The sequence below is a fragment of the Orcinus orca genome, chromosome 6 (genome assembly GCF_937001465.1).
Source record: "Orcinus orca chromosome 6, mOrcOrc1.1, whole genome shotgun sequence".
Classification (NCBI taxonomy): Eukaryota; Metazoa; Chordata; class Mammalia; order Artiodactyla; family Delphinidae; genus Orcinus; species Orcinus orca.
In genome coordinates, this window is record NC_064564.1 from 30,792,289 (window position 1) to 30,818,260 (window position 25,972).

A 25,972-nucleotide genomic window follows, 5' to 3' on the forward strand; every position below is an offset into this window, starting at 1 on the left:
GCCTCAGGCAGTATGGCAACACTAAGAGGAAGAAGCCAGGCCCTCCTTCCAGGACATATGTGCAGGCATCAGGGATTCACAAGGAACAGCCACATGTGCTCTGCCAGCACAGAGGGACGCAGGGGGCAGAGACCAGGGATGTTGTTAAACATCCTACAGGATGTTCCCTTCAACACAAAGAATTAAGAGGCCCAAGTTGTCAGCTATGCCAAGGTGAGTCTAACAGATAACTGGGGGTTGCAGGACACCGCACTAACTGTTCCTGGGCAACATGGCAACCGTGAACGGGCTTGCCCACTGCCCCTGGGTGTGGGTCTCTGTGTTCGTAACAGGAAGATGCTGAATAAGATCTCTTTGGTGCCTTTTAACCTGAGCACTCAACGTTTATGACTATTTCAAGCAGTATCTCACATTTCTCTAAAAACTTTTCAGTATTTTTATTTGCTCTAGCATAAATTGTACCTCATACGGCTATTTGAGGAGTAAGTGTAAAATTGAAATAAATGATATAAGAGAATTCTAATATCAATAAGACAGGGAACCTATAGAAGGAATGAGGGAAAGGCACCAGCAACTAGCCTGGGAGTACGTGTGCTGCTTAATAAAATCCAACACACAGCCTCCTCTTCCAAAAGACCTATAGATATAGAAACATCTTTACTATTTAGAAAACCACCTTGGGGGATTAAAGTCAACACCATACCGATGTAATTCTCCATATAACAGATGTGCATTTTTTTAAAAAAGCTAATTATAAACCAAATTAATAGAATGATTAATATCACTGAAAACATGATTAACAGAATGTAAGATGCTTAATAAGAAATGACAAATACACACAAGGCAGAGCACTGGTTTGTACCTGAGGGCATCAGCACCATATTTTTGAATGACTGAAAGTGGATCTGGATAATTCTTTTTGCGTTTGCTCATTTTTTGGCCATCACTTGAAAAATAGAAGGGAAACACCAAATAAATAAGTCAACATCACAGTTTATATATGGTTACAGATTATCTACTAATTGGAATACGTAAGTGCAAATGGGACACAAGCTACTACTAAGGCACAACAATAGGTTGTTAAAGCTTGTTTTTGAATACTGTAGCGAGTCAATGGAGAAGTTTCGGGATAAATGGCAGCAGGAAGATGCCAGAGTGTAAAAGTGAAAAAACACAGCCTTGGCATTTATCCCAGAGAAACAAAAACTTATATTCACACAAAACCTTAGAAAGTTCACAGCTTTATTCATAGTCAGCAAACACTGGAAACAACCTCAATGTCTCTCAGCAGGTGAAAAGTCAAACTGTGGGTCACCATGGAACACTGCTCAGCAATGAGAAAGAACTACGGATCCATAAAACCACCTGAGGTATCTCCAGGGAATTACAGTAAGCAAAAAAAGCCAATCACAAAAGGTTATATATGATATGAATCCATTTATATAACATACTTGAAATGACAAAATTACAGAGATGGGGAATAGATGAGTGGTTGCCAGGGGATGGGGATTAGGACTGAAGGCTGAGGTGGGAGGAGTGTGAAGGGGTGGGGTGGGTATGGTTATAAAAGGGCAACAGAGGCATCCTGTGATGTTGAAACAGGCCAAGTATCTTGACTGTGCTGGTGGATACAGGAACCCATATATGAGATAATATTGCATGCAATAGCAAATGAGTAAAACTGGGGAAATCTGAGTAAGACTGGTGGATTCAATCAACATCCTGATTGTGACAATGTGCTACAGTTTCAAAAACGTTGACCGTTGGGGGAACCAGGCAAAGCACACGAGGGGTCTCTATTAATTTTTACAACTATAATTCAGTAAGATTTTCAATTATAAAAAAAAAGTACAGACTATAGAGCCAGACTGCCTGGATATAGAACTAGAATTTCACACTCTTTTGCTGTATGACCTTAATTTTTCTGCACTTCAAATTCCTCAAATGTCAAAATGGACAATGAAAGGACCCATTTCAAATAGTTCTGGGGATAAATGAGTGAAGATGTGTAAATGTGCAAAACAGAGCCTGGTACAGTGCCAGGTGTCATCCCCCGCCTTGAACAGCACATGAAGCAAGGTATCTAGGTATAAAAATTTCATTTTCTTCTTTTTATTTGTTTTTACTTTTAATGACTAGAGGCAGTAGAAGGAAAAAATAAGACTCCTCTATAATAAGCCTCTAGAACCAATAGCTTCCTTATATATTAAAAACAGGACAACAAAAATCTATATTAAAGGACCAGTGTACAGATTTAATAAGAGCTATAAGCAAAAGTACTTTATAAAATTCTAAATGACAAATGTTATTTTATCACTAGTAGTATCATGGGACACATGTCCTCCCCTCTGTCCTCCTCCATTAGGCTTAGCTCTTAATGCAGTCCTTCTCCTAAGACAGGAATATGTAGAGACAGAACGTTACAGGTTGAGAAGAGCACAAGGCAGGAGTTGGATGAAAAGGGAGAGCAGGAAGAAGTATAAAGGCAGAAGGAAGGAAGAGAATAGGAACAGAGCTGGGGCATTCCTGAATCCCTTTTAAACAGAGAATGGTTAGATCCAACCAGAACATGCTGAAAGAATAAAGGAGGTCAGGAACTGCAACTCATTATTACACAAGGGAGTGCACCTGCCTTGCCAGGACGAGCCCATTCACAATCACATTTTTGAATGGCGGCCGTCCAAAGAGAGCTGTGGCCAGCACCAACAGGGTGTAAAACCTGGAAAAAAACCCACAAACAAAGAGTTCAATAAAATAAGAAAAGGAATTCAAGCATAGGAAAAAAAAACTGTGTTTACTTATTGGACTGAATTTCTATTTTAGGTAAGTTACACTTCTTGATAATCACAAAGCAATGGTTCTTGATCCTGGATACATCAGAATCATCTGGGGAGTGCTGAAAAATTAGGCACAGGACCCACTGCAGACCAGTCATATTACAGCTTCTCACTAGAAAAACTAAAATGAACTTTATTTAAAGCAAATAAAGCCCTAGAATGAGGTACTGACCCCCTGCTGGGGACAGTACTATCATCTTCCTTGGGGAGCTAGTTGGACAGCCACAAGGCAGAGCAGGGCAGCACTGGGTGGCCTCTCAGGACCTCCCAGAAATGCCAGGCTGGAAATCCAGAGATATGTTGCCTTTAGCACAAGGTCATATGGGACAGTCTGATGACAAAAGATGAAAAAAGCACTCTCATCCAAAAGTTAAAAGCTAGTCTATATGAACATAGAAAATGTTTTTATTCTATCAGATATCATGCATGTTTATATGCTACCTAGATTGTTCCCTAAAAGAACTCTATCACATTCATGTAAGCTGTCCCAGTAAGTAATGCACTTGTGTCATCTCCGACCTGATTTTGCATCCCAAGAACATCACCAGACACAACTAATGAGGACGGAAATCAGACAGGTCAGGAGGACCCTGGTTCCTATGAGAGGCAGCCCATACCTGACAGAAGGCGAGGGAGGCAATGTGCACATGGGGACCCACGTGAGGGCTTTTAACAGTTGCCAGACATGGCAACTCCTCAGAGAAACAACTTATTGGTGAGTCATCTGGCCCTCCCTAAGAAGAGGAGTTTGTATATGGTAGCTGTTTCTACAGAAAAATGGATTGGAAGCTGAAAACATTAAGAACATTAAGTCTGGAATTCCATCAGTTTGTGATGACTACAAATTGTAAAGAGAAAATGATACCAACATTCTTTTAACACTCCTGCAGAAACATTACTAATGAAAGTATAATTAGAACCTGGGTCAGCCAAGCTCATGCATGAAGAGAAGGTAATTCATCTTTTTCTAATTAAGAGGATGAGGGTACTGCTTTAGATAAGGCATCAGATAAAACCAATGCCAAAGTCCTCCCCACCATGTTTTTTTTTCTTTTTTAAGAATTTTAAACCTAGATTTTTTAGAATGTTATGAGGCCAGCCTTAACATCTTAGTACATTTTCAACTAACCCTCCAATTTGTAGCACCCACTCCAGTCAATTCTATGTAAATACCCACTAAACACTTGTGTAAATGATTTGAAGTAAACAAACTAAGGACACATTAATAGTTTTGTATCACTTAACCTTTCCATACACCAAAATCTCTGTATTCCAAAATGTGAAAGAAACAATTCAAACTCTAAAACTACAGCCCTAATAGAGTGTGAGATTCCTGCTCAAAAGACACTTTTATAGTATGTTTAGTGGTGAGGGGCAGAGGGCAGGAGCAGAGCCTGTCTTGTTTTTTTTTTGTTTTTTTTTTTGTGGTATGCAGGCCTCTCACTGTTGTGGCCTCTCCCGTCGCGGAGCACAGGCTCCGGAAGCGCAGGCTCAGCGGCCATGGCTCACGGGCCTACCCGCTCCGTGGCATGTGGGATCTTCCCGGACTGGGGCACGAACCCGTGTCCCCTGCTCTGGCAGGCGGACTCTCAACCACTGTGCCACCAGGGAAGCCCAAACCTGTCTTGTTTGACACAATCTCCCCAGCACCCAGCTGATAAATGCTAAATGCTCAGTAAAATACCTGTTAAATCAAATCAGTAGAACACTTTAAAGAGGGACTTCCCTGGTGGCACAGTGGTTAAGAATCTGCCTGCCAATGCGGGGGACACAGGTTCGATCCCTGGCCCCAGGAAGATCTCACATGCCGCGGAGCAACTAAGCCCGTGCGTCACAACTACTGAAGCCCGCGTGCCCAGAGCCCGTGCTCTGCAACAAGAGAAGCCCTCTAAATGAGAAGCCCGCGCACCGCAACAAATAGTCCCCGCTCGCTGCAACTAGAGAAAGACCACGTGCAGCAACAAAGACCCAACGCAGCCAAAAATAAATAAATAAATACGCTTTAAAGAACAAGAAACATACCATCCTCTGGTTTGGTCAATGCCTTCAGCAATGAAATCTGCAGGAAATGCATCCTCAAACTCCCTCTTGTTTTCAAATGGATAATGAATTTGAGCATAGGGCATGCTGCCACTCTCGAACCAACAGTCAAACACTTCAGAGATGCGATGCAACAATCCCTTCCCACAGCGTGAAGGAATGGTCAGATGGTCAATGCTAGTAAACAAAGAAGTAGCCACTTCTATTAATTTTAAGCAAAACAGAAATTACAGTTTAATTGCCAAGAGGAAACACAATGCCCTCACAGCTCTTTCATATGCATCTGCAAACAGAAATATAGGCAGTTATCACAGGCTTTCAGAGAGCACCATCAGGGCTCCATCTGGAAGGTTATATACCAAAGTCTCCTGCCATCTAACTCAAGGACAAGAGGCCACCTTTCCTCAATATGACATGAATCATCAACAACGAAGTAATTCAGCAAACTAGTGTCTGATTTCTACATGTAGCTCTGTGATCTGATACAGAGACCATGTCTAAACAGGCTACCTAGCCCGATATGAACTGAAGTGAATCAAACATTCAGAAACTGACCTCTCTCTGTGGAGATCTGAGATCTTTGCTCCTGACAGTTCTTCCAGTTCTGTCATTGACCCAACACACACCACCTGTCAAAACAAAGTTAAAAGGCCTCAGAGCCGAAGATCAAACAGAGTTAATTTATGTAACATTCATGTTTAGGTTTAGAAACCTTTGATCTTCATGAGTTATCATCAAGGTGGCTTACCTCATGAAAGACTATAGGTCACTGACTGAATTGGTGAGCAGACCTCACTTCTTTGCTATCTACCCCTATATCAGAGGGATTCCCAACAAGGAGAGAATTCCACAGCCATCATCTCAACGAGTATTTCTTGAGGGTCTACTATGTCCAAATCTCTGACAAAAATAACTAGCATAAGTGAAATGCCTAGACTGTTACTCTAAGGCATCTTAGTTTGCTCCTGGCACTTGAACTTGGCTCTTTAATCTGAAACCTTCTCAAGTCAAAGCTGGGACTAATTTATTGTGCATGAACTGGACCAAATAGTCAGATTGCAAGACATTAGGATTATACTCATGTAAGGAGACTGGGAGATGGGCCCAGCAGGGGCATTCAGAACAGGGTGAGTCATCTAACAGGGGCCGTGTAGCCGGGCTACACCAGCAGGAGCTGCTGTGGGTTCACACCCAGAGGTCATCTACTACCTAATGAATACCCACAGCCTCTTTCTCTGCACTTCCTGCTCAGTCCTGTAAAGTCCTCTGATTCAGCTACTTCACTGTTGCCTTTCAGGTCCCTACTGGAGATTTACTGAGGTCCCTGGGCTGCTGCTGCTGCTCATGACTGTTCTAATGCTGTCAGCATTGGACAGAGGGAATACATCTATATACCTATGTATGTATTTATTTAGAGACACACACACACACAATTTGATTTTAAATTAAAGGTCTGCAATGTTTTGGTAATTTTTATTATTATTATTATTATTTTTTTTTTTTTTTGCGGTACACGGGCCTCTCACTGCTGTGGCCTCTCCTGTTGCAGAGCACAGGCTCGGACGCGCAGGCTCAGCAGCCATGGCTCACAGGCCCAGCCACTCCACAGCATGTGGGATCCTCCCGGACCGGGGCACAAACCCGTGTGCCCTGCATCGGCAGGCAGACTCTCAACCACTGCGCCACCAGGGAAGCCCACTTTGGTAATTCTTTTAAGTCATCCTTTTTTATCACTAATAGGGCCATTTTAATATGCTGTGACTTAGTGCAGCGGGTGGAGTCTCTATTCTGTTCATCAGAAACTCAAAAGGAGAAAAAGAGTTCTGAGCAACACAAGATAAACAATGTGAGGAGTTTCCCGAGAAAAATACAAATTACATTTTTCACTTTTACACAGAGGGAAATTTTTTTTTTTTTTTTTTGCGGTACGTGGGCCTCTCACTGTTGTGGCCTCTCCCATCGCGGAGCACAGGCTCCGGACGCGCAGGCTCAGCGGCCATGGCTCACGGGCCCAGCCGCTCTGCGGCATGTGGGATCTTCCCGGACCAGGGCACGAACCCGTGTCCCCTGCATCGGCAGGCGGACTCTCAACCACTGCGCCACCAGGGAAGCCCTACACAGAGGGAAATTTAAAACTATATTTAATTAAAGTAAAAATAAATTAAAATCTTAAAAACATATTTATGTCATGATTCTAGGAAGGAACAAAGAAAAAAAACTGATGCAATAAGAAAGGGGCAAAGAAAAAAAGAAACCATATTCTTTTACCCCATACTGAGATGCATGAATGAAATGCTTTAGCAAAAATCAACACAAGTAAACACTGCCCTGCCTCACCTCCTCGAAGTCATCGCTGACCCACAGTGGGATAGGAGTGCCCCAGTATCTGTTTCTGGAAATTGCCCAGTCACGTGCATCTTTCAGCCAATTTCCAAATCGCTTTTCTCGCACAAACTCTGGGACCCTGCAATAAACAGATCAGATAACCAATCACATAAAAACATTAGTAAGTAAATTTGTAAATTAGATCTGCATAAGCCTTTGTGAACCTAACATTCTGGAAATGCTGAGCTCACTCCTACGAGAATGTCTTCCAAATGGACAGCACCAGAAGACCCACAGAGGCTGTTTCTGCTATGAATCCATCCCAGGAAGATGCTCTGTAATATGAAACCCCACAGCACACAAGCTCTGTCCTGCTCTCCAACTGCAGGACTGCCACAATCCTTTAACCAATCACCATGACGACAGCTAGCCTGATCTTACTTAGATCTAGTCTTCAGGTCATCCATACAATAGCGCTTTTACTGAAACTCATTAGCAAGGGCTCTTAATCACCTACAAAGTAAGAGTCTGAATAGGAGGGGTTATGTGTAGCTGGTGAGAAGCTGCCTCTCCAGGCTCACCTGCAGTCCCACCACTGCACTGTAGGCTCTAGCAATAAGGCAAGTTCCTTAGAATGCAGCTTCTTACCTCACTGCCTCTGTCCATGCCATCCCTCTACTTCGATAACGTTCACCCCGCCACCCTCCTTCCCTCAGCCACCCCCCTACCCAAGGCTCTTATAGCTTCTGACTGGTAAATGACTCCTTATTCTTTAAGGTTCAGCTTTGTAGGAAACGCTGTCAAGCTCAAGGCTGAGTTAGGGCACACCTAGGCTCCAAAACATTTTGTCTTCTCAGGTGCTGCAGTTACCATCCTAGGTCAGTTTATAGGCCTGCACACCTGTCACCACCCCCCCTCAATGAGGCAGCCACACGAATATTCTATACTCAGTGCTCTACCAGGAAACTAAAGAGCTTCCTAGGTATAAAAATGAAAAAACATTTTGCTCTTGAGAAATTCACTTTGCTAAGAAATATAGAAAGCTATAGTTTTCTTTTACTGCCCTGAGATTCTCCCCATTCTTCCAAAATCAAATGCACTATTTCTTACTTCCCCAGAGAACACAACTTAAAGTCAAGCTGGATTCTTGGGGAAAATAAGAAATAGTTATTACCCTCAAAACTCTCAGGGAAAAACATTCTTCTGGAATACACAGATTTAGTTTTGTATCATTCTTGCACCTACAGGTTGAAGTACAGTAGTCCTCCTTTTTCTGTGGTTTCATATGGTCTCAGTTACCCACAGTCAACCGTGGTCCAAAAATATTAAAAGGAAAATTCCAGGAGTAAAAAGTTCATAAGTTTTAAACTGCACGTTGTTCTGGGTGGCATGATGAAGTGTTGCGCCCTTGCACTCCATCCTGCCTGGGAAATGAACTATCCCTTTGTCTAGCATATCCAGGCTGTATATGTTACCCGCCCACTAGTTACTTAGCAGCCATCTTGGCTACCACATCAGCTGTTGATTATCTCAGTGCCTGTGTGGAAATAACCCTTATTTTTACTTAAAAATTGGCCCCAAAGGGCAAAAGCAGTGATGCTGGCAATTTGGATATTCTCTTACCGTGCTTAATTTATACATTAAACTTCATCATAGGTATGTAGATATAGGAAAAACACAGTCTATACAGTGTAGGGTTTGGTACTATCTGCGTTTTCAGGCATCCACTGGGGGTCTTGGAACATACCCGCTACGGAAAAATGGAGGAACTACTGTAACACCTCTCTGCAGTTTAGATATTAGCTGAGGAGAGAAAGGCTTCTGTTCCTGCAGTGTTTATCCATGAAACCAGTGTACACAAGACATTGTCATATTTTAGGAACTCAACAAGTGTCAAAAGTAGTAAGTGTAAATGGCTTTTGTAGGTATATCCAAAAATAAATGTATATCCTGAAAATGACTACTATTTAAAGCTAATGGACTCTGAGAGTACAGCCAGTTTTCCAAAGTCATTCCATTCTTTAAATCAAATAAATGGCAACTTCTCATTTCCATTGGGTTTAAAAAAGAAAAATGTTCCCCTATATGTCCTGTCATAAGAGGGCTGTTTCTTCTGTTATATAATATTATTTAAATTATTTTGTGTTCCTGAATAAACAGAAAAATAGCTATTATTACAATATACAATAAAAGATGGCTTTTAAAATTACTATAACTTGAGGGAAGTATAAACCAGTACTAACTACATGACAAAGGACATTATGAAGACACACATCTTATTGCTCACCAGTAACATAGGTCATTGTTCCTCAGCAGCTGGTCTACCATATGCTCCACCCGAACAAACCAGCTAGGCACTGCTTTGTAAATGAGGGGAGTGTCTGACCTGCGGAAGCAAAAATGCAGAATGTGGCTGGGCAGACTGAGGTATGCAGGGGCAAAGGGTAAGACTGACCTTTAGTTTCTTACTGATTATCATCACCAACTATTAGGCCTTCTACTGATATTTATTTCTATTGCAAATACTAATGTCTATGTCATCTCCCTCCATCTCTCACAAGAAGGTGAAAGCTAATAAGAGAACAAGAAAAAATATAGTTCTGCTGTGTGACAGTTGACTAAGAAATGATGTCAACCTCAGCAAAGAGGAAACACGGGAACAAAACGTGATGCCACTGAACATTCCATTTTCACCCACATCTTTATAGTATGATGTTATATTAAAACTTGCATCACAGGGACTTCCCTGATGGCATAGTGGGTAAGAATCCGCCTGCCAATGCAGAGGACATGGGTTCGATCCCTGGTCCTGGAAGATCCCACATGCTGCAGAGTAACTAAGCCCATGCGCCACAACTACTGAGCCTGTGCTCTAGAACCCATGAGCCATAACTACTGAGCCCACGCACCACAACTACTGAAGCCTGCATGCCTAGAGCCCGTGCTCCGCAACGAGAGAAGCCACCACAATGAGGAGCCCATGCACAGCAACAAAGACCCAATGCAGCCAAAAAAAAAATTGCACATTATATTTCTCACTAAATTCCATTAGAAAGTTTTAGAGTTATATCTCATCCTAGAGAACTGTGATCCCAACACAATACATATTGGCATATGCCTGTTTCTTACACCTAAGGAACGAAATAACTTAATATATGAATTCATAAAATTCTCCTTAAAACAAGAATGAAGTTTTCAAACACTAACTCTAAAGGATACAAATGAGATGGGAACCATGAACTGATGGAATGGGCACACATATCAAATGTATCCACAAAGCTGAAGCTTGAGCTACATTTCATCTCACCTCCAGCAGAAAGGGTAGCTGTGGGTGAAGGTGCTGGCAGCAAGAAGTCGACCTTGTTCCTTTAGGGTCCTGATAATATTTTTGTCAGCATCCTATTTAAAAAAAATTTTAAATCTAGCCATTAAAATATCCTACAATACTTAGTAATACAATATAATTAAGTATATTACTAAACTTTGTTATTTTGATACCTTTCCTATGAATAAAAGGCACAAATAACAAATGTACTATAAAAATACTTGGTTCACATTTCAGCCACTGTGTAACTTTAAGTACTTTTAAAGTACGTTCCAGACCACTTAAGGCAGTGAAATTTTCAATCAGCAATGATTACCCCAAGGTCACAAAGCCGTTTCCGGAGTCACAAACCAGAGCCCACTTTTTCTGATTTCTACCTTTGAAATTACAGCATGCTTCCTCTGAAGATACTAGACCCTTGGAATGCAGCTGATAATATGTCTATTTTTTCTGATTTTATGTCCTCAAACAAAACAAAACAAAACAAAATCTACGTCCTGGGGGAAAAAAATCCCACATATGGAAGCTATTTAACAAAAAACTGATTAATGAAAGAAGTACGATGAAACCGACACCTTTCTAAGCCATAGAGATACAGACCTTCACATACTGTCCTGCAAAATCTGCCACTTCCCCTGTGAAACAGCCTGAAGCATCCACAGGGCAAACAGGGACAGAGTCTTTCTGAATGATATTGAAATCCATACAGACCCGATAGTCATCCTGGGGAAAAGGAGAAAGGTAGAAGAAGGGAAGAATAAAACAGTTAAGTGTGGGTGTGGCAAGAGAGGAGCATATGAGGCAATAAATTTAGAGGAAAATTTTTCAGTATTCTGACATATAAATGTATCCAACTTTCATTATCCTCTCAACTGAAGTTAACTCAAGGATTATTCAGAGAATCCAGAGCCCTATAGCAGGGTTAGGGGATTAGATCAGTCTTCCCAGCCATTACTTCACAAACCCCTAATATAGCTGAGTATCCACTAAGTAAGAAGAAACATATGAATACATTAGAACAAAATCAAATTTGATTTATAACAGCAGCATGTATACACATACATGTATGCACAAAGCAGAAGAACATACACGTGTAAGGCATGAACCATTTAGTACTGCACAATGCTTGATGTGCATATGGATTTGCATCCTGTCAAAGAGTGCCTGAAAGGATGGCAACAGTGATCTAAATCCAAATTACTCATTTTACGGGAATTCCCTGGTGGTCCAGTGGTTAGAACTTGGCACTTTCACTGCCAGGGCCTGGGATCAATCCCTTGTCAGTGAACTAAGATCCCACAGGCCGCGTGGTGTGGCGTGCATAAATAAATTAATTTAAAAATAATAATAAATAAAACAAACAAACAAACCCCAAACTATTCACTTTACAAATAAGTAATATGGGCCCCAGGCAGGCTGGGTTCACCACAATGCTTCAGGAATACATTTTGAGCAATGTTAACAATAATAAGGGCAAACTGATTATAAAGTGCTATATCAAACAGTGCTCTGAACATCTGACTACATTATATTAGCTCATTTAACCTTTACAATGATCCTGTGAGGAAGGCAGATAGATGTACTAGGTTTTCATCATGTGTTCCCCTCAGACAAACCAGCAAGTATCTCCATTTTACGGATGAAGAAGCTGAGGCACAAAGAAATAACTCAGCTGCAAAGTGGCAATGCTCACATTCAGAACCAAACAGCCTGGCTCCAGAGTCCAAGGTCTTTACCTCTTTGCTATGCTGTTTGAATATAAAATTAAAGGGACTGTCTTGGACTAAATAGTGAAACCAAACCCTGGTTTGACTCCAAGATAAACTGGAAAGCCAGTATGGTTCCACCTGGGCCTATGTTCAACTCTCGCTATGCTGAGAGGCTGCCTAGCGTGATGCGACATGTGCATGTGGCACATGACAGCCAAGGGCAATGACAGCCTGGCCATGAAGGAAGACCCTGAAAAAAAAAACAGTAAGCAACACAGACAGGACAAGCCCCAAAGTCCAGCAATTTGAACCATTTAGTATAGAGCAAACAGCCCTACTCGATTCGACTAGCTAAGAGCAGCATTCCTGAATGGAGCCAGAGTAACAGGTAATGTTCAACACGGTCATGTAGAAGTGCATAGACTCTGTGGAGAGATCACATAGCACATTGTCTGGCAAAACCGCAACATGGAAGGTCTCTTGGAAAACGTCTACCAAGTGGGGTTAAAGGCTGAAATTTAAAGATCTGATCTTCTATAACATTAACCTGCCTGGCATTCAGGACAGATACACACCAAGAAGTTACCTTTTCATTATTTATTAACAGTGGAACAATGACACCAGTTGACCCTAAAATTATAATGAATAGCTGAAATTTGACTAATTACTAAAACTCAATAAATAGTATTATCAAGAATGCTTACTTTCCATCTAATTTGAATACTGACCAGGTATTAGGTGATATTAAGCAATTGTTAATTTTATTGGGTATAATGGCATGGTGGCTATGTTAAAAATAAAAGTCCTTATCAGTCAGAGATGCATACAGAAGTATTTGCAGATGAAAGATATGATGTTGAGGATTTGCTACAAAACCCTCCAGCCAAAATAAAAAAGGTGTTGGGGAAGGGGACAGGGAACGAGACAGATATAACAGAAATTCCAAATTAATAATTAAAGCAGCTGGATAATGTGAACATAAGGAATATTATATTTTCTTTACTTCTGTGTATGTTTGAAGACTTCCATAATAAAAATCCCTGCAGAGATTAAGTATGAAAAAAAAAAAAGACCAACGGAGACAGACTAGCTTCACTGCCTCTCTGACAAAATGATCAAGCCAAGAGGAATTTGTAGGTCCCCAGTGGGTGCTACACCCCCAGCAGTACACACTCTTACAGTGTCAGGCACTGTGCTAAACGCTCTATATGGATGACTCCACTTAATCCCTGTAGTTTCCCAGAAGGGCAGGTACTATCATTCCATGTCACAGAGGAGGAAAAGGAAGTCCAGACAGGCTAAGTAACTTACCCAGAGATGGCCTGTTAGTGGCAGAGCTGTGACCTAAGGTGAGGTCTGGTTCTAAATGTGTGCCCTTAAACCCTATGCTCTTGTTTTACTCATATACAAATTACATTAAAAGGATTACATTTTTGGAAGAATTACTCTGGGAAAAACTTAAAATTAACCACACTGCATAGCTTTGAGGAAAGAGGTCAAATTCTCCCTTCTGATCATATAGTATTTATTTAGTCAAGAATACAGCAAAGGTGATGGAACCTTTCAGAGTTTTGATGGTTGTGGGGACTGTATGACTCTATGCCCTTGTCAAAACTCCCAGAACTGCATATCATAAATGGCAAAGTGTACAGCAAGTAAATAGTGAATGAATGAAAACACAGCATGTCTTTTAGAAAGACTAAATGCCCAGCAACATTCAGGATTTAGCACACCATTTTCAAAAATCAGCTCAGGGTGAAAAGGAATTACAGATGCAAGTTTTATAAGGTTATCTCTGGGGGCAGTGAGCCTGAAAAGAGGTTAACTCCATAGTGTGAAAAACAGTGAGAAACATCTCTCTTCTCTCTCCCTGTCACACACACACACACAACTCAGTGGCCACTGACGTTTATTTCTCATAAATGCATTTGCAAGACATATACTACTCACAGCACCAAAGTAAGGAGCTTGGTGTACAACCCCAGTGCCTTCTTCCTCCTTCACATAGTTGTCAACAAGCACAGTAAAAGCACCATTCTCTTTACACTGGAAAAGAAAGGTTATCAGGCTTAAAGAGTAAAACAATACCATACCATAATATTAATTTAATAACAGTTTTTGGTAAGAGCCTGAAAAATCTTTTAACATGCAAAATTATTTTCAGAAATAGAAAAGACAGAATAATTCAGATTGGGAAGAAACATGCTAATTCAATACATCGTTTCCATGAATAACAGGTCATCACTTATAAATGAAATAATTATTTGAAGACTTGCAGAGAAAAATTTCTAACTTCCTTTGCCACAAAACTGTGCTTTTTCATCAGTTCTTCCAACCTCACCCCTGCCCTAGAATGCAGTTTTTCGTGAAAATGTCTCAGATGATGTGCTTCCTTAACCATTCACTTCCGGGTATATTTTCAATCACTGCATATGCTTTGCTGCTCCTTTTCCTTTCAGTCCAGCTCAGGTTATTCAGTAATAAAAGGCAAACCTTGGAAGAATCGGTATGGGAGCTGAGTTACAAGTTCTAGTTACAGGTACTCCACCTACTGTAACATGAAGGGAAATGTTCTCAGTTTGATTTTCTTTGTAACAACAATAAAGTCAGGTTCATACACAAACACTACAGACCTACTTCTTCTACCTTTATCTCTTAATATTTCTTTTCTTTGCTTTCTTACCTCTCTGCCTTTGCAAAAAGTACTTTCAGAAATTATTTTCACATTTAATCCTATAATCCTGTGAAAAAGGCATCAGCAGTCTCATGTTTTAAAAATATTCTGGTTGTATTTGAATTTCACAGATGAACAAACTCTGAACAAAGATGAAATGGTTTGCCCAAATCATACAACTAGTAATGACCTGAAAGAAGGTCTTCTGGTTCCAAACGCAATTTTATTTTCAACTATATCACAACTCTTTAATTCTCTGGCATTCACTTAAAACTAAACTTGAAAAATAACTATGAATTTTTAATTGCTATAACCCAAGTCACCTGGAAATATTTTTGGTGTGGTATGATAGGTGCTAAAAGGTGTGTCTTCAATAGTTTAAACATGGAGAGATAATATGTGGGTTCTTAGAATCAGATGTAAGAACAGGGAATACAAAGGTATCTTACTGTTTCTAACTGTAGAGGGTTTCTAACAAAGAAACCCTACATTGCATTCCTATCTCTCGAAGTCCAGTTTTAGATCCTTCCCCTGCCAAGGATGAACTGGGTCAGCATTCACACAGAGAGTTATAGTGCTGTCCTTCAAAGACAGCATCTACTCTCATAGCTCTCACTTAATATTTCAGAACATGTGTATTTTAGGTATACACCAGATGATTTTTGTCTTCAAAGAATTTGCAGCATCTTTCTAAAACTCACCAAACGTTCTAGAAATTTCAGGAAGCTAACTGAATGGATAGTTGTTGTTCTTAAATAACTTAGATCAGTATGAACTGAGTGCATATTCCAGACAGACTTCTGATTTAACCTAAAGTTCCTATCTATTGTGCTCATGTGCATTTTCTGAGAGGGCTGAACTTTCCTTAGGTTCTCAAAGGGATCTAGTGTAAGAGGTTTTAAGACAAATAAAAACAAATACAAGAAAAAATAAAACATGTTATGATACAGAAGAGAAGAATGCAGGAATGATATTTTTCAGAGGGAGAAACCAAAGAAGCATTTCAAAAATTGCTTTTTTTTCAGATGGCACCTGAGTTTAGCCTTGAAGAGTGTCAAGCTGATATGACGTTAAAGCAAGGTGAGGGTTTTTTAAAAAAGAGGAGGAAGACAATAAAAACAAAGGCAGAGAGGGAGGAAAAGAAAGGGCCAGTGTGATGGAAGCAAAGGATATGTTTAAATCAACATTAGGGAATGTGGTTAGGGAGTAGGACTGCCTTGTGTCAACTGGAGAATACCCATTGAGGAATGTGCTGGCAAATGACTACAGGCTCAAGGGAGGGACCAGACCAGGTAAAGTGTTTGGAAATCCATCAGCAGCAACATGGAATGAGGAGGAATGCCATTAGTTAGGAGATAAAAAACATGGGAAAACACTCAGGTGCACAAAAATGTAGAGGCAGATGTGACGTTGTGGACAGAGCCCAAATGGCAGAGATCACCTGCATTAGCCAAACTCTATCCCTACACTGAACCAGAACAGAGGTAAGCAAATATTTTATCATGGGCTATGGTGTAAGGTTTTGCTGGCTAATGCTACATCCAACTGAAATAATTTCCACATAATGTGTAAAACCGGGTCTGAGAGTGTTGCTCATTATTTCACTCCAAGACCTATAAATAAGAACCAACAGGAAATTCCTGCTGACTTTATTCTTTTGTTGTTGGTGGTGGGGTTTACAGCTACAGCTGTGGATTCTGTTGCCAGAAAATGGAAAACCACATAAAATAGCTTTGTGACTCTTATAAGAACTAAGTTACTAAATGTCTGAGCTTAAAGCACCCACCTCATCAATTCCTGGAAATGAACTCTGTTTACTTTTACACACACAGTTTTGTAAAAGCACTACCTTAAGTTTGTAAAAACAAAACTCAAAAAACAAAAAACACCTCAACGACTTGCCTGGGTGATGTGTGGACTATAAACAATACAAATATACACACATTAAATCTTATCAAAGTAACTGATTCCTTATGTAATCTGAGAAAAGTATTTAAAAATTCCTATAGGATTTTAATTATTAAAGCAAGAAGGCAATACAAACAGAATTTAATTTTTGTAATACTAAAACAGATTTTTGGATTTAGGCACACTTGTACAAACAATATAACAATAAGACAATATAAATACCACTCCAGTTATCAAATACTTGGGTTGTGGACAGCTCCTGTGGTAGAAGTCTCTAAGCTCACCTTTATAAAATAGTCAAACAGCGGTCTGTATTTCTTGCCTTTGAGATAGGCACCAGGCAATCTAGAAAAAAGAGAAAGGCAAACTCACAATTAAAATTATCAAAGAAATGAGGCTACAGCCACATCAAGTTATCATTCCCTTCTGGTTTCCTTGTTCCTAAATCATGAGTGCTGGAACGTGCGACCTGAATGTACTTGGTATTAGTACTTAAAACTAAACTTGCATAATATAGCTTTTGGGCAATAAAGTATCTCACTTTTTAAAGCTAAAGACACACATGCACGTGCACACACACACACATACAAATCAATGAGGTGTATATTCACCTTTCAAGGATCTCATAGTCACTCTCCAATTTATAGAGGGCTGATAATCTGGCTTCCATTAAAATGTATAATTTTCCTCTGACAGCATCTATGAGAGCAAGGGAAAAAGTGGACTTCAATGATATTCAGGCTTTGGCTTACGCTAAAGACATGCATCTGCATATTTTTCCCTCCAGGGGCTCCTATATCACCTGCATCCAATGTGCTCAGCACTGACAGAGGAACACCACAAAGAACGCTAGGGCACACGTGCTTTCCAAATACGAAAAAGACAAAAACATCAAATGCTGTTAAGGCAGCTCATCAGTTGTTGTTAACTGCACCTCTATTCATTTTAAGTAAATTAATCTTTTCTCCTACCAAAAGTAACATATATGAGTGCTTAAAATCCGTAACATTAGCAAACCAAGAAGAGATCACAAAGTAAAAGTTTCCCATAATCTCATACTCCCCACCCCACCCCGCCCCCGCCTCGACACTATCGTTTCAGTGTCTATTCCTCCAGGTGTTTTTCTACGTATATATCAACATACATATTATGTAAACATGTAATTTAATAATTATGGGATATAACAATACAGTTTTGTAATTTGTTTTCACATAATACATTGTGAACATTTTCTCATATGTTAGCACATATAGATTCTCTCATTCTTTTAAATAGCTTCTATAGTATTCCATCTTATGGAGGTACAAGTTATTTTTAACATATCAATTAATGCTAGACAATTAAACTGTTTTCAAATTGCTACTGCTATGAACACTGGGATAACGAATATTCTTATACATGTCTTTGTACCCATATTGGAAACATTTCTGAAGGATACTATCCTAGGAAGAGAAAAGCTGAAACAAATGCATAAACATATAAAATTTAATAGATACTGACAAATTGCCTTACAAAAATTTAGGCTAATTTAAACGCCCACATGTAAAGTATGACATACCCAAGAATATACTAAAGCTATACCTAAGAATATACTAAGGCTGTAAGAAAAATGAGTATCTATGGATCCTTGTGAAGGCCTTTGCAATTCACTGAAAAACTACCACAAATAATGTTGCCATCCACCAGTTCTGACCTCACAGGAACTTCATTATAAGTGGAGTCCATATTTTCTGAATAAAACACAGAACACATGGTACACAAGAACACAAGAAGTAAAAGAGTTGTATGCAGGCAGATGAATGACATGATTGAAATCTCAGCCAGATGGCCTTTATGGCTGTCAGGCTTACTACGGAATGGCCATGATCCACAGGCAACTCAGGAAACATATAACAGACAGAAATGCACTTGCAGGGAGAAGCAGAGCCAGGCTCTATGTGGAAACAGCTCCTTCCTAGTTGATATCGCTAGCAACCAACTCTTGGTCTTAGCTACTCCTAAGGCACAGCTAAACAATGATAAAAATATCTGACGCCCAACACTTTTCCATTCCTTTCTCAATATTCTTCCCTTGATAGCACAAGCTATTGTGAATCAAGTTAACTGTCTTGTAAGACGGATTCTTTTTCTGGCTATGAGTTTTTCTTTTCTTTCCCTGACTTCCCCCTGCTCCCCATAAACTATAGAAACCTGAAGGTACCAACCTTCTTTTTTCATATAAATCTCTATGGAAAGGGCCTCATCAAGACTATGGTTAACTTGACCACCAGGAAATATTTGAAAGGTACAAAGTTCTCAAGTTCTGGTACCAATTCTATGATACTATGATATAGAGTAAGAAATATATATTTGGTCTTAATCCCTGTTCTGGCAGAGCTCTTAAAACCCTTGGAATTTCCTAAGTGGTGGGAAGGTGTCTTTTGTTACGTTAATGGAGTGACTTTTGTAAAACCCCTAGGTAACCTAAGGATGGTGAACCAAGCACATGGCTACAGGGTTGGAACTTTCATACTCCACCTCCAGCCCCCTCTGGAGAGGAGAGAGGGGTCAGAGATTGAGTTCAATCTCCAATGGCCAATGATTTAATCAATTGTGCCCATGTAACAAAGCCTGCATAAAAACCCAAAAGGATGGGGTTTGGAGAGTTTCCAGGTTAGTGAATGTATCCACATGCTATGAGAGTAGCCCACCCCAGTTCTGGGGAGAGAAGTTCCTGTGCTTGCGACCCTTCCAGATCTCACCCTATGCACTTCTTCATCTGGCAGTTCATGTGTATCCATTACAATCTCCTTTTATAATAAACCAGTTATCTAGTAAGTACAATGTTTCTGAGTTCTGTGAGTTGCTCTTTGGACCCAAGGAGGGCGTCATGGGTTGGTGAGAAGCCCAGGTGACAACCGGAACTTGTGACTGACATCTGAAAGGGGGCGGGGGGGTTGCAGTGGCAGGGGGAAGTCTTGTAGGACTAAGCTCTTGACCTGTGATATCTGACTCAAGCTCCAGATAGCTAGTGCTTGAATTGATTTAATTGCTTGGCGGTGTTGAGAAAACACATACTGGAGATTCCTAATAGCAATGATACGCCACCCCCTTTGAATCTCAGGTTCTTCATCTGTAATAGGAGCATGATGTATAAAAGTATTATAATCTGAAAAGTATATGAAATTTTTACTTTTTATATCTCTGTACAACGTTAATTTTTTTGTGTTAATTTTAATGTTTTGTGTTAATTTTTCAATCAGAAATGAAAATGCTCTTAGAGGTTATTTTTCTGATTAAATCTAATACTTTTTCAAAAACTTCTATTTTTACTCCACAAAGAAATGTAGGACTTCCCTGGTGGTGCAGTGGTTAAGAATTCGCCTGCCAATGCAGGGCACACAAGCCCTGGTCCAGGAAGATGCCACCTGCCATGGAGCAACTAAGTCTGTGCGCCACAACTACTGAGCCTGCGCTCTAGAGCCCACGAGCCACGACTACTGAGCCCGTGTGCCACAACTACTGAAGCCCGCATGCCTAGAGCCTGTGCTCTGAAACAAGAGAAGCCACCGCAATGAGAAGCCCACACACTGCAATGAAGAGTAGCCCTGGCTCACCACGACTACAGAAAGCCCGCGCGCAGCAACGAAGACCCAATAAAGCCAAAAATAAATAAATAAATTAATTAAAAGAAGAAAAGAAATGTAATTTTTTTTCTTTTTAACCATTGCATCAAATAGGATAAAATGCCTAGGAATAAACCTACCTAAGGAGGCAAAAGACCTGTACTCAGAAAACTATAAGACGCTGGTGAAAGAAATCAAAGGTGACACAGATGGAAAGATACACCACATTCTGGGAGTGGAAGAATCAATATGGTCAAAATGACTATACTACCCAAGGCAATCTACAGATTCAATGCAATCCCTATCAAATTACTAGTGGCACTTTTTGCAGATCTAGAAAAAAAAATCTTAAAATTTGTGTGGAAACACAAAAGATCTCGAATAGCCAAAGCAATCTTGAGAAACAAAAATGGAGCTGGAGGAATCAGGCTCCCTGACTTCAGACTATACTTCAAAGATACAGTAATCAAGACAGTATGTTACTGGCATAAAAACAGACATATAGATCAATGGAATAGGATAGAAAGCCCAGACATAAATCCACGCACCTATGGTCAATTAATCTATGACAGAGGAGGCAAGAATATGCAATGGAGAAAAGACAGTCTCTTCCTAAGTGGTGCTGGGAAAACTGGACTGCTACGTGTAAAAAAATGAAATTAGAACACTCCTTAACACCATACAGAAAAAAAAACCCAAAATGGATTAAAGACCTAAATGTAAGGCCAGATACTATAAAACTCTTAGAGGAAAACATAGGCAGAACACTCTTTGACATAAATCACAGCAATACCTGGATCTACTTCCCAGAGTAATGAATATAAAAACAAAAACAAACAAATGGGACCTAATTAAACTTAAAAGCTTTTGCACAGCAAAGGAAACCACAAACAAAAGGAAAACACAACTCACAGAATGCGAGAAAATATTTGCAAATGAAGAAACCGCCAGGGGATTAATCTCCAAAATATAAAAAATAGTTCAGGCAGCTCTACATCAAAAAAAACCAAACAATGGAGTATTATTCAGCCACAAAAAAGAATGAAACAATGCCATTTGCAGCAACATGGATGGATCTACAGATTATCATACTAAGCGAAGTAAATTAGAGGAAGACAAATATCATATGGTTATCACTTATATGTGGAATCTGAAAAATGATACAAATGAACTTATTTACAAAACAGAAAAAGACTCACAGACTTAGAAAACAAACTTATGGTTACCAAAGGGGAAGGTTGGGGGGAGGGATAAATTAGGAGATTGGGATTCATATATACATACTATTATATATAAAATAATCAACAAGGACCTACTGTATAGCACAGGGAACTCTAGTCAATACTCCATAATAACCTATATGGGAAAATAATCTGAAGAAGAATAGATATGTGTATGTATAACTGAATCACTTTGCTGTACACCTGAAACTAACACAATATTGTAAATCAACTATAGTCTAATACAAAAGAAAAATTAAATAAAAAACTAAAAAAAAAAAAAAAAAGTAGTATTTACTTCTACACTGGACCAAGAAGGAAATTCTGGGTAAAAAAATAGTCCTTTTCCTAGGCCAAGGGAAATAAGTAGATAAACTAGTTGCTTGGACATGTAAAAGAGGGGAGTAGGAATCAGTAAACTAAGATGTGTTCCACATGTTTTCTTATATTATTTTCCTCTAAACTCCTGAAAATATACTCTTGACCTTCACTCTGTCCACTTCTTATGGCTTCCTTTCTGGATCCCTTGCCTCAAGCCTTGGAATTCACCAACATGAAACAGGCATGGTTATCCTTTCAGGAGGCCCAAACAGTTGGATTATTTCCAGCTTTAGAAGTACACTGGAAGCTAACTGGCTTTGCTGTGCTGTTTGAAACTCATTATCAGATTTCTCCCTCCAAAACATATCCTGCTACATAACACCATACCTATGTATTCACTACTAGAAAATTATTTAGTAGAGGTTTTCTGGGTTTCTAAGAAATTTTAATAAAAGGCAAATTTCCCCAGGGTTATTAGCACATATGAGTGATTATGACATACCTAAGAACAGATTCCCAAACAATAAATCATAAGACATGTGACCAGAGAGTTCATGCTACCTCCCAGCCCCAACGGCTTTACTGATTCTAGTAAATACATTTATTTTTTGTATAATTTGTAATAAGTTTATTAAGTTGTAAGTATAAACTATGTCCTGATTACTAATACTGATGTCTATTTAAAAATCAAAATAAAGAATATTTTTAAAATAATAATTAAGCATGACTTAAGCAACTTTCTGAGAAAATTTTAGATGTTCTCTAATATTGTATCCAACTCAGTTTTCCTTAATGAATTGTGTTCTATTTCTAGTGTGACCCATCTATTGTCTATTTATTTCCTCCTATCTATCATGATAAGACTTTTTAAGCATTCATTCATTTAATTGATATTTATTGAATACTTATTTTGTTCTAGGTAATGGGTTATAAGGGCATAGCCCTAAACAATACATATCCAGGCCCTGCCTTCACACAAACCCAGGGAGTTAAGAGATTTTTCCGTTACTTGATAATAACAACATCCTTGGGAATTCCCTGGCGGTCCAGCGGTTAGGACTCCATGCTTCCACTGCCGGGGGCCTGGGTTCGATCCCTGGTTGGGGAACTAAGATCCCATAAGCTGTGTGGTGTGGCCAAAAACAAACAAACAAGCAAACAAACAAAAAAACCCCAAGTTTATCCTGATAATCTCTCTTTGTAGCTAGATAAAATTACTTGAACAACTTCTACTAAAAATGCCTCTTTTAAAGGGAATGTACTTCAACATAATAAAGGCCATATATGACAAGCCCACAGCTAATATCATACTCTGGTGAAAAACTGAAAGCTTTTCCTCTAATATCAAGAACAAGATAAGGATGCCCACTCTTGCCACTTTTATTCAACATAGTATTAGAAGTCCTAGCCGGAACAATTGGGCAGGAAAAAGAAATAAAAGGTATCTAAATTGGAAAGGAAGAAGTAAAACTCAGTATTTGCAGATAATATGATAGTACATATAGAAAACTCAAGACTCCACCAAAATCTCAGAACTAAAAAATAAATGGAGGGACTTCCCTGGTGGCACAGTCGTTAATAATCTTCCTGCCAATGCAGGGGACACAGGTTTGATCCTTGGTCCGGGAAGATCCCACGTGCCGCAGAGCAACTAAGCCCGTGTGCCACAACCACCGAGCCTGCGCTCTAGAGGCCGCGAGCCACAACTACTGTGCCTGTGTGCCACAACTACTGAAGGCCATGCACCTAGAGCCCGTGCTTTGCAACAAAAGAAGCCACTGCAATGAGAAGTCCGTGCACCACAACGAAGAGTAGCCCCTGCTTGCCATAACTAGAGAAAGCCCACGCACAGCAACGAAGACCCAATGCAGACAAAAATAAATAAAAATAAATTTATTTTAAAAAATAAAAATAAATAAATGCAGTAAAGTTGCAGCATACAAAATCAATATACTGAAAGCTGTTGCATTTCTATACACAAATAATGAACTACCAGAAAGAGAAATTAAGAAAACAATTGCATTTACAATTGCATCAGAAAGAATAAAATATGTAGGAATAAGCTTAGCAGAGGAAATGAAGGACCTAGACACTGAAAAGTTTAAAACATTGATGAAAGAAATGGAAGACACAAATAAATGGAAAAGTGTTCCATGATCATGGATTCAAAGAATTAATATTGTTAAAACGTCCATACTACTGAAGGAAATCTATAGATTCAGTGCAATTCCTATCAAAATTTCAATGGCATTTTTCACAGAAATAGAATAAACAATCTTAAAATTTATGTGGACCCACAAAAGACCCTGAATAGTCCATGCAATCTTGAGAAAGAAGAACAAAGCTGGAGGCACAACACTCCTTGATTTCAAACTATATTACAAAGTTCTAGTAAGCAAAACAGTATGGTACTGGCATAAAAACAGACACATAGATCAACAGAACAGAACAGAGAGCCCAGAAAGAAACTCACACATAAGACAATTAATTTACAACAAAGGAGCCAAGAATATACAATGGGGAAAGGAGAATCTCTTCAATAAATGGTGTTGGGAGAACTGGACCACTCTCTTATGCCATACACAGAAATTAACGCAAATGGATAAAAGACTTTAACATAAGACCTGAAACCATAAGATTCCTAGATGAAAACATAGTTGATAAACTTCTTGACATTGGTCTTGGCAATGTCTTTTTTTTTTGGCTCTGACAACAAAAGCAAAGGAAACAGAAGCAAAAATAAAAACAAACAAAAAAAAATGTGGGACTACATTACACTAAAGCTTCTGCACAGCAAAAGTAATCAACAAAATGAAAAGGCAACCATCTGAATGGGAGAAAATATCTGCAAATCATACAGCTGATATGGGGCTAATATCCAAAATATATAAAGAACTGATACAACTTGATAGCAAAACAAACAAACAAACAAACAAAAAAAACCTACCAAACCAATTTAAAAAATGGGTAGAAGATCTGAATAGACATTTTTCCAAAGAAGACAATCAGATATCCATCAGGTACACGAAAAGATGCTCAATACCAGTTATATAAGGGAAATGCAAATCAAAACCCCAATAAGGTATCACCTCACACCTGTTAGAGTGGCTGTTTTCAAAAAGACAAGAGACAGCAAGTGTGGGCAAGGATGTGGAGAAGAGAGAATCTCTGCACTGATGATGGGAATGTAAGCTGGCGTAGCCACCATGGAAAACAGTATGGGAGGTTCCTCAAAAAATTAAAAATACAACTACATATGATCCAGTAATTTTACTTCTGGGTATTTATGCAAAGAAAATGAATACAATAACTTGAAAAGATATCTGCACCCCATGTTCATCACAGCATTAATTATGATAGTCAAATTATGGAAACAACCTGTGTCCATCAATGGATGGATTGATGAAGAAAATATGGTATGTATATGTACAATGGAATGCTATTTGGCTGTAAGAAAGACTGAAATTTTGCTGCTTAAAACATCATGGATGGGGCTTCCCTGGTGGCGCAGTGGTTGAGAGTCCGCCTGCCGATGCAGGGGACACGGGTTCGTACCCTGGTCCGGGAAGATCCCACATGCCGCGGAGCGGCTGGGCCTGTAAGCCATGGCCGCTGAGCCTGCGCGTCCAGAGCATGTGGTCCGCAACGGGAGAGGCCACAACAGTGAGAGGCCCGCATACCTCAAAAACAAACAAAAAACACCCCATCATGGATGGACCTTGAGGGCATTAGGCTAAGTGAAGTAAGTCAAAGAAAGACACATAATATATTATCTCACTTATATGTGGAATAAGAATGAAATCAAAGCAACAAAAATAAACCTCATGGATACAGAGAACAGACTGGTGGTTGTCAGAAGCAGGGGTGTGTATGTGTGTGTGTGGGGTGGAATGGGTAAAGGGAGTTAAAAGGTACAAACTTCCAATTATAAAATAAGGCGTGGGGATATAATTTATAGCATGGCAACTATAGTTAATAATACTGTATTACAGGGCTTCCCTGGTGGCG

General features: G+C 39.5%; 1 protein-coding gene across 8 annotated transcripts in view; it reads right to left on the bottom strand.

Moving 5' to 3' along the window:
* Positions 1 to 25,972, bottom strand: part of IARS1 (isoleucyl-tRNA synthetase 1) — a 107,212-nt gene that overhangs the window by 63,105 nt on the left and 18,135 nt on the right. For all 8 annotated transcript variants that reach the window (XM_004284125.4, XM_033413655.2, XM_049711473.1 and 5 more), the window contains exons 8-18: positions 17,430 to 17,517; positions 17,103 to 17,163; positions 14,187 to 14,282; positions 11,128 to 11,250; positions 10,510 to 10,601; positions 9,490 to 9,588; positions 7,215 to 7,341; positions 5,433 to 5,506; positions 4,860 to 5,054; positions 2,633 to 2,719; positions 863 to 946 (exon numbers count right to left, since the gene is read on the bottom strand). In XM_004284125.4, coding sequence (XP_004284173.1) covers positions 863 to 946; positions 2,633 to 2,719; positions 4,860 to 5,054; positions 5,433 to 5,506; positions 7,215 to 7,341; positions 9,490 to 9,588; positions 10,510 to 10,601; positions 11,128 to 11,250; positions 14,187 to 14,282; positions 17,103 to 17,163; positions 17,430 to 17,517 — 1,126 coding nt within the window. The remainder of the gene's footprint in view (positions 1 to 862; positions 947 to 2,632; positions 2,720 to 4,859; positions 5,055 to 5,432; positions 5,507 to 7,214; positions 7,342 to 9,489; positions 9,589 to 10,509; positions 10,602 to 11,127; positions 11,251 to 14,186; positions 14,283 to 17,102; positions 17,164 to 17,429; positions 17,518 to 25,972) is intronic.